The following is a 12,238-nucleotide window of genomic DNA, read 5'->3' on the forward strand; positions in this document are numbered from 1 at the left end:
TGGACAGTGGTGTGGAGAGATTGGGATGGACAGTGGTGTGGAGAGATTGGGATGGAGAGTGGTGTGGAGAGATTGGGATGGACAGTGGTGTGGAGAGATTGGGATGGACAGTGGATGGACAGTGGTGTGAAGAGATTGGGGTGGGCAGTGGTGTGGAGAGATTGGGATGGAGAGCGGTGTGGAGAGATTGGGATGGAGAGCAGTTTGGGCAGATTGGGATGGAGAGTGATGTGAACATTGGCAGATATGATCAGGGTCAATGGGGAGAAGGGGACCTGCAATAGAAGCTGTTGTAGACAGAGAGGGGGAAGCTGCAGAGAACATAATGTGGAAGGTGGATGGAGAGCTGTCCAGTGCAGTGGAGAATCCAGTGCACATACTGTGTAGTGCTGTGGACATCACTGAGGGAACAGTGTGTGGTGGAGATGCAAACACTAAAGCTGGCCATACACCAGCAGAATTAAGTACAAAAATACATTTATTTTCGGAATGTTATAACATTGGGTGTACACAGTTAGAATAAACTCATTCCGCCCTAAGAAGAGCACAAAGAACAGAATCTTATGACATAAGGCCGTAATTCGGCTCTAACAGCAGTCTGAAAAGCTTGAGGACTTCTAAATGATATGATATAAAATTCTGGTTAATGTAAATGGAGTGAACGCTCTAAATTTAGCATAGCTCCAATGTTTCCTAGTCAGCGTTGGCAGATCATGAATTCATTTTACTTTTGCCTTCTAACACCTTTATCCATTTTGCCTGCCAAGAAAAAGCAGCTAATATGGGCCCGGCTTTGTCACCTTCATTTATTATTAGAGATCCAATATTGAAAAGACGAGAAGCCAGGATTTGAATTTGGGAAAAGTTTGAATATGCGGCGTTAACTTTTTATAACTGTGCAAAATACCCGATGAAAGTTGTCTGTCTATAAAGTCTTCACATCTGCAGTTTAGAATTACTTATATACTATTTGGTACTTTTTTAGGTGCCAAGCATGCAAGTAGATATCGTAGACTATAATGTAACGTTTTTCAACCTTTTTTCAGTCGCGGCACCCTTTAAAAGTACACAAAATCTCGAGGCACCCCAGTGTAAAATGTAAAAAAAGTGATGCGTGGCCCCTACAAAATCCATAGCGGACCCCTATACGAGGTAGGAGTTGGATTTTAAGGGTGCACACCAAGAAAAAACACACACAAAAAGTGGGGTTTCCCTTTTACAGCCGAGTACCCCTTTATATAAGAAGCCCCCTTCACATCAGAGCTCCTCTTGCAAATTAGAATTCCCCTTTTACATCAGGCCCCCCCCCTTTTTACATCAAAGTCACCCCCTCTTCACTCCCTCTCACACTTGGAGTCCCCCTTTCCAAGAGAGGCCCCTCCTTTTACATCAAAGTCCCCCCTTTCACATCAGACTTCCCATTCACATCATAGTCCCCCTTCACATTACAAGCCCTCCCTTCACACCAGGAATCCCCCCTTCAAATCAGGAGCCCCCTTTCACATTAGGAACCCCTCCTTGAAATCAGGAGCCCCCTTTCACATCAGGAACCCCTCCTTGAAATCAGGAGCCCCCTTTCACATCAGGAACCCCTCCTTGAAATCAGGAGCCCCCTTCACAGCAGGAACTCCTCCTTCAAATTAGCAGCCCCCTTTACATCAGGAACTCCTCATTGAAATCAGGAGCCCCCTTTATATCAGATATGCGGCGTTAACTTTTTATAACTGTGCAAAATACCCGATGAAAGTTGTCTGTCTATAAAGTCTTCACATCTGCAGTTTAGAATTACTTATATACTATTTGGTACTTTTTTAGGTGCCAAGCATGCAAGTAGATATCGTAGACTATAATGTAACGTTTTTCAACCTTTTTTCAGTCGCGGCACCCTTTAAAAGTACACAAAATCTCGAGGCACCCCAGTGTAAAATGTAAAAAAAGTGATGCGTGGCCCCTACAAAATCCATAGCGGACCCCTATACGAGGTAGGAGTTGGATTTTAAGGGTGCACACCAAGAAAAAACACACACAAAAAGTGGGGTTTCCCTTTTACAGCCGAGTACCCCTTTATATAAGAAGCCCCCTTCACATCAGAGCTCCTCTTGCAAATTAGAATTCCCCTTTTACATCAGGCCCCCCCCCTTTTTACATCAAAGTCACCCCCTCTTCACTCCCTCTCACACTTGGAGTCCCCCTTTCCAAGAGAGGCCCCTCCTTTTACATCAAAGTCCCCCCTTTCACATCAGACTTCCCATTCACATCATAGTCCCCCTTCACATTACAAGCCCTCCCTTCACACCAGGAATCCCCCCTTCAAATCAGGAGCCCCCTTTCACATTAGGAACCCCTCCTTGAAATCAGGAGCCCCCTTTCACATCAGGAACCCCTCCTTGAAATCAGGAGCCCCCTTTCACATCAGGAACCCCTCCTTGAAATCAGGAGCCCCCTTCACAGCAGGAACTCCTCCTTCAAATTAGCAGCCCCCTTTACATCAGGAACTCCTCATTGAAATCAGGAGCCCCCTTTATATCAGGAACCTTCCTTTTACATCAAGAGCCCCCTTTCACATCAGAAGTCCTCAGTCCCCACCCTTCATATCAGGAGCCCCGTTCACATCAGAGTCCTCAGTCCACACCCTTCATATCAGGAGAGCCATTCACATCAGAGTCCTCAGTCCCCACCTTCATATCAGAGTCCTACCAACACATGAAGAGCCACAGCTGCGGCAGCATGGCCCCGGGTGGGAGACGGAGCAGATCTGATGAAGGTGAATGTCTGTTCTTTTCTGACTGGATCCCACCCACCCTGGATTACTGGCATTCATTATTATGATGCTGGTGACCAGCCCGTCTGCACCATGGTAAGGTATGACGCTGTGTGAAGATTTCAAGGCTCCCTTGAGCAAGCCAGAGAGCACCCTGGTTGAGAAAGTCTGCTATAATGCATTAAAAGAGGTTTTCATTGGTGATAAACCTTAAAAATCACATAAGAACACATAAAGGAAGTTTCATATGATTTTGTATACCCCATGTTTCACAGATCACAAATATTCTTTATTCTTCCATATGTAGCCTTATATACCCACTGCACAGCCCTCTATTACCATCAACCACTATTGACAGCAGTACAGCACTATATTAAACCAGTAGCTATTTCAGTTCATTGATGCTTATTCCTGCTGTGGGATGAGGAGAACTCAAAACTTTTCCCAAAAAAGACTTCTACAGGAGATATAGAAGATGTATATATTTCAAGAGAATCATACAATCAGTCATTCAACAAACCAAGGACAAACTCCCAACCAACAGGAGAACATAGAGGACATAAAAGAGGTCCTGGAATGCCAAAACTCAGATGGGGTTACAATAAATCTGCTAACCTGTATAGTAAGATATGCCAAATAAATCACTAGAGCCCAGCCACATGTTTGCAATTTTGGGTCCCAACATGTATATACAGTATGTATCAGGATCCCAGTGGCAACACCCAAATGAGGAGCAATATATCTGCTGGTGTAGTGCTCCAGAGGTCCCCCACCAGACCAGGGGTTGGCCTCCACCCAGCAGAGAATTCTATCTTCTTGATGACAGTTGACAACCCTGATTTACTTTGTGTGTGTGATTACTAGTAATAGTTGTGTTCTTTCTGTATATTTGTAGGCTCAAACTTTCCAATGAGGAGATCAAGAAAGCCATCATGGAGATGGATGAACAAGAGGACCTCCCGAAAGACATGTTGGAGCAGGTGTGTTCATAGTGTAAACTGGGACAGCACAGAGGAGGAAAGGTTCCAAGTAAAAATCATTTATCTGTTAAATAAAAGGCTAGGCCTTGCAGTCCGGTATAAAAAATGTCCCCCGTTCTTAGCCAAATGGTCTAGCCCAATAGGCGGTGTGCAGAAAAAAACAAGTGGTGTAATGGCCATCGTGTCATTTACACAACGGGGTCCCAAACCTATAGTGCTACTTGGGCACCCCCAAGGCGCCACTCCCAGGGGGAGCTTGACACAGAGGGCTCCCTTTCTTCCCAGCCCATGATCAGACCAGGTAGACTCATTCAAGCTAAGAGTTCCTGGACCCTGCCAGATGGCGCACCTAGGGAAGTACTCCCGAACCCCACTCTTACATAAGTGGATGCTTCATTCGGTTTCCTTAACCCCAGCCATTCACACCTGAGTTCCCTTTACAAAAGAGTCCTCAGTCCCGACCTTCATATCAGAGTCCTACCAACACATGAAGAGCCACAGCTGCGGCAGCATGGCCCCGGGTGGGAGACGGAGCAGATCTGATGAAGGTGAATGTCTGTTCTTTTCTGACTGGATCCCACCCACCCTGGATTACTGGCATTCATTATTATGATGCTGGTGACCAGCCCGTCTGCACCATGGTAAGGTATGACGCTGTGTGAAGATTTCAAGGCTCCCTTGAGCAAGCCAGAGAGCACCCTGGTTGAGAAAGTCTGCTATAATGCATTAAAAGAGGTTTTCATTGGTGATAAACCTTAAAAATCACATAAGAACACATAAAGGAAGTTTCATATGATTTTGTATACCCCATGTTTCACAGATCACAAATATTCTTTATTCTTCCATATGTAGCCTTATATACCCACTGCACAGCCCTCTATTACCATCAACCACTATTGACAGCAGTACAGCACTATATTAAACCAGTAGCTATTTCAGTTCATTGATGCTTATTCCTGCTGTGGGATGAGGAGAACTCAAAACTTTTCCCAAAAAAGACTTCTACAGGAGATATAGAAGATGTATATATTTCAAGAGAATCATACAATCAGTCATTCAACAAACCAAGGACAAACTCCCAACCAACAGGAGAACATAGAGGACATAAAAGAGGTCCTGGAATGCCAAAACTCAGATGGGGTTACAATAAATCTGCTAACCTGTATAGTAAGATATGCCAAATAAATCACTAGAGCCCAGCCACATGTTTGCAATTTTGGGTCCCAACATGTATATACAGTATGTATCAGGATCCCAGTGGCAACACCCAAATGAGGAGCAATATATCTGCTGGTGTAGTGCTCCAGAGGTCCCCCACCAGACCAGGGGTTGGCCTCCACCCAGCAGAGAATTCTATCTTCTTGATGACAGTTGACAACCCTGATTTACTTTGTGTGTGTGATTACTAGTAATAGTTGTGTTCTTTCTGTATATTTGTAGGCTCAAACTTTCCAATGAGGAGATCAAGAAAGCCATCATGGAGATGGATGAACAAGAGGACCTCCCGAAAGACATGTTGGAGCAGGTGTGTTCATAGTGTAAACTGGGACAGCACAGAGGAGGAAAGGTTCCAAGTAAAAATCATTTATCTGTTAAATAAAAGGCTAGGCCTTGCAGTCCGGTATAAAAAATGTCCCCCGTTCTTAGCCAAATGGTCTAGCCCAATAGGCGGTGTGCAGAAAAAAACAAGTGGTGTAATGGCCATCGTGTCATTTACACAACGGGGTCCCAAACCTATAGTGCTACTTGGGCACCCCCAAGGCGCCACTCCCAGGGGGAGCTTGACACAGAGGGCTCCCTTTCTTCCCAGCCCATGATCAGACCAGGTAGACTCATTCAAGCTAAGAGTTCCTGGACCCTGCCAGATGGCGCACCTAGGGAAGTACTCCCGAACCCCACTCTTACATAAGTGGATGCTTCATTCGGTTTCCTTAACCCCAGCCAGGACCGATTGGGCCCCCCATTAACTCAGGCAGGGTACTCTGCAGCCAGCCATGCGTACCCTAAGACCGGAACAGCGGCACTCCTGATCAATAATACTTAGCCAACATGAATGGGTGGGACAATCCATGCAGCATCCTCAGTATAATTACAACAAGCTCCCTTATATGGGGGCGGGTCCCAGACCACTACCTACACTCACTGACAGAGAAGTGATAAAGACTGGTCACCCACGCAGGGGGGATCTGGCACCATGATATAACCTGAAGCTCTGGCAAGAGTTACAAATGCCCAGAGACAAATCACATTGCTTTCTTTGAGCGAGCACATCGCTCCTTCACATCTGCGATCTTTGTCTCCCGCCAAAAGTGAAGCTTTCAAAACAAGTCAACAATGTCGGCTCCCATATTTCCACCCTCACAGGGTCACTTTACCTGCCAAGCTAAAGAAGTCGATTTCTTCATGTGGACGTTAAAAGGTTTCCTTACTTTATAAAGCGCAGTCAGCTATGGAAAAAAAACGCCAAGCGCGCAATGTGTTATCCGCAGGATTCGGTAGCTCCTCAACTAAAATGGGAGTTTTTATTGACTAAGTTGGTGTTGTTTTACACACAATACTTTCTTTGTGGTCTGCAGCCCCTCAGACAAGTCCCGGGCCAGAGTCTATCCTGCACTAATGAGCTCTAAGTGAGACTTGCAGACTGTCTGCTGTCTCCCAGCTTCTGGTTTGGCAGCGGCAGAAATTCGCTTTTTATCATTTCTATAGAAAATATTGGCTGTGGAGATTGCTGTGAAATTATACATCAGCCGCTGCTGGCTTGTAGGATGCAGAGCTGTAAAAGTCGGGGGAAAGCTAAGCACATCTTGAGGACAACATTCGCTGTCCATTCGCTCCCAATATCTGAGTCTTCAAACCAGCGTATGCTCACAAGGATGTTAGGCTAAGATTTGCGTCTGCATTGTGGCGAATGTGCAGAGGAGGCTTGGGGGGATCTAACGCAGAGAATTTCCTTTGGGGAGTCATTGATTAAATCTGTAACAGGCCATGTGAACACGGTGAATGCAACATTGGCTGTGATAAAAATATGGCCAATGTCACCGTGACCTGAATTTCCCAATAAATCATTCAAAAACCAAAAGGAACAATTCCGCCTAATAATTTATAGTACTGCCACTTTGTCTGCAGTGTTATTATCATTATTCACACATAATTATTATAATACATTTATATAGCTCTGACATATTCTGAAGTGCTGTAAAGAGAACACTAACCTGGTCACATCAGTCTCTGCACCAGAAGAGCTTACACTCTAACCCCCCCCCCACAGTCACACACTATTATTATACATTTATATAGTTCTGACATATGCCATAGCGTTGCACAGGGAACACTGAGCCAGACACATCAGTCTCTGCACCAGAGAGAGCTTACACTCTAATGTCCACTCACAGTCTCACACTATTATAAATAGAGATGCACCGATACTGGTATTTCGGTATCGAGTACGAGTGCCGATATTTTTTTTCCCGGTACTCGCCGATACCGAAAGTCCGATTGAGGAAGCCAGGTGGTGTGTAATGACTCGCCACCTGGCTTCCTGATTAGCAGGGAAGCCGTCCCCATGCCTCTCGTCACTAGGTGATGTGAAAGCATGGAGCAGTAATGACGCGGCAACCGGCTTCCTGATTGGCAAGTCATTACGCTGTGACAATACACAAGTGACAAGGAACCATGGAGCCGGCTTCCCTGCCAATCAGGAAGCTAGGCAGCGTGTAATGACGCGCTGCCCGGCTTCCTTCCTGATACTGGAAGTATCGGGCTAGGCCTCGGAGCATTTGCACGAGTACCGGTATCGGTGCATCCCTAATTGTTATTATACATGTATATAGCTCTGATATATTCTGTAGTGCTGTACAGAGAACATCAAATTATTCACATCAGGCTCTGCACCATAGGAGCTTACACTTTAGCCACCGTCCCATACTTAAGAGTCCTACTGACAGGCAGTAAAAGGAAAAGTGGAGGAGATATACTGTATATGTATATATAAAATGGTGTTTGCTCTTCATGTATTCCTAAGAAGAGACTCGGGTGTGGAGTTGATACATTCCAGAATTGTGATTTATTTCACAGCAGTTGTATGTACTGGGAGAGGGAACATTGACCGTTTTGTCTTCTGATACAAATGCCGGCACTGATAAGTGAGACACTGACAGCTGTATGTAAGAATGATGTTCATACCGAAGACTAGACGACTACTTTTAATATAACCAGCTCTGGTCATAGAGGAAGTCATTCATTTCTCTGCATATGTCCCCGACCGCCGCCAGTGTCACACGTGTCATGATTTCAGTCTGGATAGTCTGTAAGATGACCGCTATCCGGACAGCTTGCGGCAACAGACATTACTAAGGGGTGGAAGGTCAGAGGGGGGCAGACGTGCGGCACGAGGATCTCACTTAGTATTTATTAAGTGATGTTACCCCGGGGCGTAGTCTGATACATTGGATCTGTGTTCAGGGTCTACTTAAATGAATATCCTGCTTCTTTTCAAAGACAAAGCTTATTGAATGTGCCTTGTGAGTCCGACACAAGAATGTGACATCACTGTATTATAATTGTCCCTTTTTTATTTTTGGTGGTGGCTCAGGAATGATCAGTGAAAAGCTTTTTTTAAAAGGTCAGTCCACCCAAAAGTTCTATTCTGATTTTTGGTAGCTGTTGGAGGGTTAAACCCCCTCACAGTCTCTTCTGTCACCTGGGGACTGTATTGGTGAAATCTCTATGTGGATTCCTAGGTCTGTACACCTGCTGTGCCCCTTATGAGGGACTCCAACCATCCTTGTGCTGAGTTCCCGGGTCTGTACACCCGCTGTGCCCATTATGAGGAGCTCCCACCCTCCCTGTACTGAGTTCCCGGGTCTGTACATCTGCTGTGCCCATTATGAGAGGCTCCACCATCCCTGTACCGAGTTCCCAGGTCTTTACATCTGCTTTTCCCATTATGGGGGGCTCCCACCATCCCTGTACTGAGTTCCTGGGTCTGCACATCTGCTGTGTCCATCATGAGGGGCTCTCACCATCCCTGAGCTATGTTCCTGGGTCTGTACACCTGCTGTGACCATTATGAGGGGCTTACACCATGTCTGAGTTGAGTTTATGGGTCTGTACAGCTGCTGTGTCCATTATGAGGGGTTCCCACTGTTCCTGTACTGAATTACTGTGTCTGCAAACCTATTGTATCCCAGTTTGAGGGTCTCCCACCACCCCTGCATTGAGTTCCTGAGTTGTATTATTGTTTATTTTAATAAATAAAATAAAAGTGCATGTAAAGCCAAAGGAGAGCGAGAAACAATGCAACTGGTGTCGCAGTTAGATTTCCCTTTTACACCAGTTCCTAAGACAACTCCAACATTCTGAATTTCCCATCATATTCTGGGTGACCAGGACAAAACAGAGAGGTGAATCTCCCCAGCGAGGACAGAGATGACAATAAAACGCTTAGAAAGGTTCTTGCCCTTCCACAATCCATCCAAAACTAAACAAAGAAAGAAGTTTTGTCTGTACATGCACTTTAAATACCATTATTTTGAATCTAATCAAAGGGTCTGCCTTTGTGTTGTCTCACCAGCTCTTGAAATTTGTACCCGAGAAGAGCGACATTGACTTGCTGGAGGAACACAAGCACGAAATTGACCGCATGGCGAGAGCAGATCGATTCCTGTTCGAGATGAGCAGGTAAGGCGGCAGGTGACCCTCTTATTGGGGTTTGCAGGGACTGGTTGTGTCCCATAATAACATGGTGCGTTCTGTGTATACCATGCTTGCAGTATAATCATTTTTTTATTTTCTAATCTAAAATATAGATGCCAACATTCTAACCTAAATAGTTATTATCAGGGTGATCATTTACAGCAGCCATGAAGGGTGATGATGCCATGAAGGGAAATAAACAGGTCCATTTAAATGGCCACCCTACACGCTGCACATACTCTCCTTTCTTTTGCTCCCCTTCTGCTCTGTTCAGCCTCTGGGAATGAAGAAGAATATCAGATACTTCCAAGTATGAAAGAGCATTAAACTCACTCCTCTGCCAGCCATGTGACATTGCTGGTGCTTGGTGATTGGCTGCTCAGACACCCACTGCTGTCAATTGGTGGTGGGGAGGAGTCATCAGCCCTCTGTAAGCTCTGCATGGACAAGGCATTGGTTCACTTTAAGTGGTTATTAGTATTAATCAATTGCAATATTGTGACTGGTTTTCAGATGACAAGAAGGACACTTTTCCTGCCTCCAGCTCTCAAACAGTTTTAAATTAATGTTTTTAATTCGTTTAGTTGCCCCCCAAATAGAAATATCCTCTTCTGATACCATAACGGCTCTGTCCTCTCCTCCAGGATCGACCATTACCAGCAGCGGCTGCAGGCTCTGTTTTTCAAGAAGAAATTGCCAGAGAGGCTGGCGGAGACCAAACCCAAGGTGGAAGGTGAGCGGAAACAGCAAAGGGAACCTGTCACGAGAACATACAGTACAAGAAGTAGAAACACAAAGCCACACCAATATGTGTACAATGATTTACAGTGTTTCTGAGATGTGTGTGCTCATTTCTTACTGTCACCTGGAAATGGGGGGCATGGAGTACAGGCTACAAAATCTTAAAACTGATTAAAGGGCCATTTCACCCAAAACTGATGTTTCAGTGCAGGGGCGTAACTAGAAATCACAGGGCCCCATAGCAAACTTTTGTATGGGGCCCCGTGATTAGTTATGCCACTTGCAGAGCCCCAGCGGAGAGTGACCCTGCAGAGACCCTATAGACTCTCTATAGTGGGCTCTGCAGGGTCTGAGATCTCTTACCTGTCAGCGCCTCTGTGGTCGCCAGGCCCCGACTTCTGTTCCGTCCCCGGGCCCCGCCTCCTCTTCTATCGACAGGCCCTGCCTTCTCTTACATCACTGGCCCCACCTGCTCTTAGGTCGCTGGCCAGTGATGTAAGAGGAGGCGGGCCCCGCCTCCTCCATTCCGAACACCGCCCTCATCTGCCGCAGCGGCGGGCTGTCACTGACACAGCTCCGCAGCGGCTATGAGAGGAAATGTGCCGTGGCCGCTGCTGAGCTGTGTCTGTGACAGCCAGCACCCCCACATGCCATAGCGACCCGGGCCCCCCTGTGCACGGGCCCCATAGCGGCCGCCTGGGTCGCTATGGCTATTGTTACACCACTGTTTCAGTGTTATTGGATGCTGCAGAAATAAACAACCTAACAGTTTCCTGACCTCTGTTGGTAACATTTATATGTCCCTGCTGTGCCCATTATGAAGGGTTCTTGCCATCTGGGTGGCTCAGGAATGATCAGTGAAAAGCTTTTTTTAAAAGGTCAGTCCACCCAAAAGTTCTATTCTGATTTTTGGTAGCTGTTGGAGGGTTAAACCCCCTCACAGTCTCTTCTGTCACCTGGGGACTGTATTGGTGAAATCTCTATGGGGAATTCCTAGGTCTGCACACCTGCTGTGCCCATTATGAGGGATTCCACCATTCCTGTGCTGTGTTCCCAGTTATGTACACCTGATGTGCCCATTATGAAATGTCCCCACTATCCCTGAGCTGAGTTCCCAGGTCTGCACACCTGCTGTTGCCCATTATGAGGTATTCCCACCATCCTTGTGTTGAGTTCTTGGGTCTACTCTGCACAGCTGCTGTGTCAATCAGCTCTGTGCTGAGTTCCCGGGTCTATACATCTGTTGTGCCAATTATGAGGAGCTCCCACCATGCCTGTGCTTAGTTCCCGGGTCTGTACACCCGCTGTGCCAATTATGAGGAGCTCCCACCATCCCTGTGCTGAGTTCCCGGGTCTGTACACCTGCTGTGCTCATTATGTGGTGTTCCCACCATCCCTACACTGAGATCCTGGGTCTATACATCTGCTGTGCCCCTTTTGAGTGGCTCCCACCATCCTTTCTTGATTTGCATTTATTTTATATGATAGCGCATGCAACAGGAAAAGCTGGAACACCCACAAGGTGGACAGAAACAGAGCCTGGGAATTATGGCAGGGGGACATACAACAGGCCATTGGGCGTCCCAGCTTACCAGACCCCCCAAAACCCAGTTTCTGGTATACGGACCTGTTTTTCATGCTGGATTTGAAAAGGAGTTTGTTTTTTGTCTTCCAAGCTCTCCTCATGGCGTGTAAGGAACTGACCCGGAGTAAGCGGTTAAAGCAGCTCCTGGAGGTGGTGCTGGCGTTCGGAAACTACATGAACAAAGGACAGCGAGGAAACGCCTTTGGGTTTAAAGTCGCAAGCTTGAACAAAATCATTGACACAAAATCCAGTATAGACAGGTGAGCCAAAGCAAATTAATTTTCTTCAATTGAGTGACAGCTGGAGATGAGCGGGAATCGTCATTTCGTGGCACTGACTAGTTTATTTAATTTACATCATAAAGATTTAATGGGATTTAAAGTACTTCAAGCAATACAGCCATCGGTGATGCTGAATGTGATGTAAATCTTGTGATGTTAAAGGAGAAGACTCTGATGTAATGGGGGGGGGGGGGGA

The 12,238-nt window shown here is 46.2% G+C and overlaps 1 protein-coding gene across 1 annotated transcript in view; it reads left to right on the forward strand.

The window, feature by feature from the left end:
• DAAM2 (dishevelled associated activator of morphogenesis 2) overlaps positions 1 to 12,238 on the forward strand; it is a 202,585-nt gene that overhangs the window by 171,390 nt on the left and 18,957 nt on the right. Inside the window, exons 19-22 of the mRNA XM_018567383.1 lie at positions 3,657 to 3,741; positions 9,314 to 9,420; positions 10,080 to 10,168; positions 11,853 to 12,021. Coding sequence (XP_018422885.1) covers positions 3,657 to 3,741; positions 9,314 to 9,420; positions 10,080 to 10,168; positions 11,853 to 12,021 — 450 coding nt within the window. The remainder of the gene's footprint in view (positions 1 to 3,656; positions 3,742 to 9,313; positions 9,421 to 10,079; positions 10,169 to 11,852; positions 12,022 to 12,238) is intronic.

The sequence above is a fragment of the Nanorana parkeri genome, unplaced genomic scaffold (assembly GCF_000935625.1).
Source record: "Nanorana parkeri isolate BGI_ZX_2015 unplaced genomic scaffold, ASM93562v1 scaffold1040, whole genome shotgun sequence".
Taxonomy (NCBI): Eukaryota; Metazoa; Chordata; class Amphibia; order Anura; family Dicroglossidae; genus Nanorana; species Nanorana parkeri.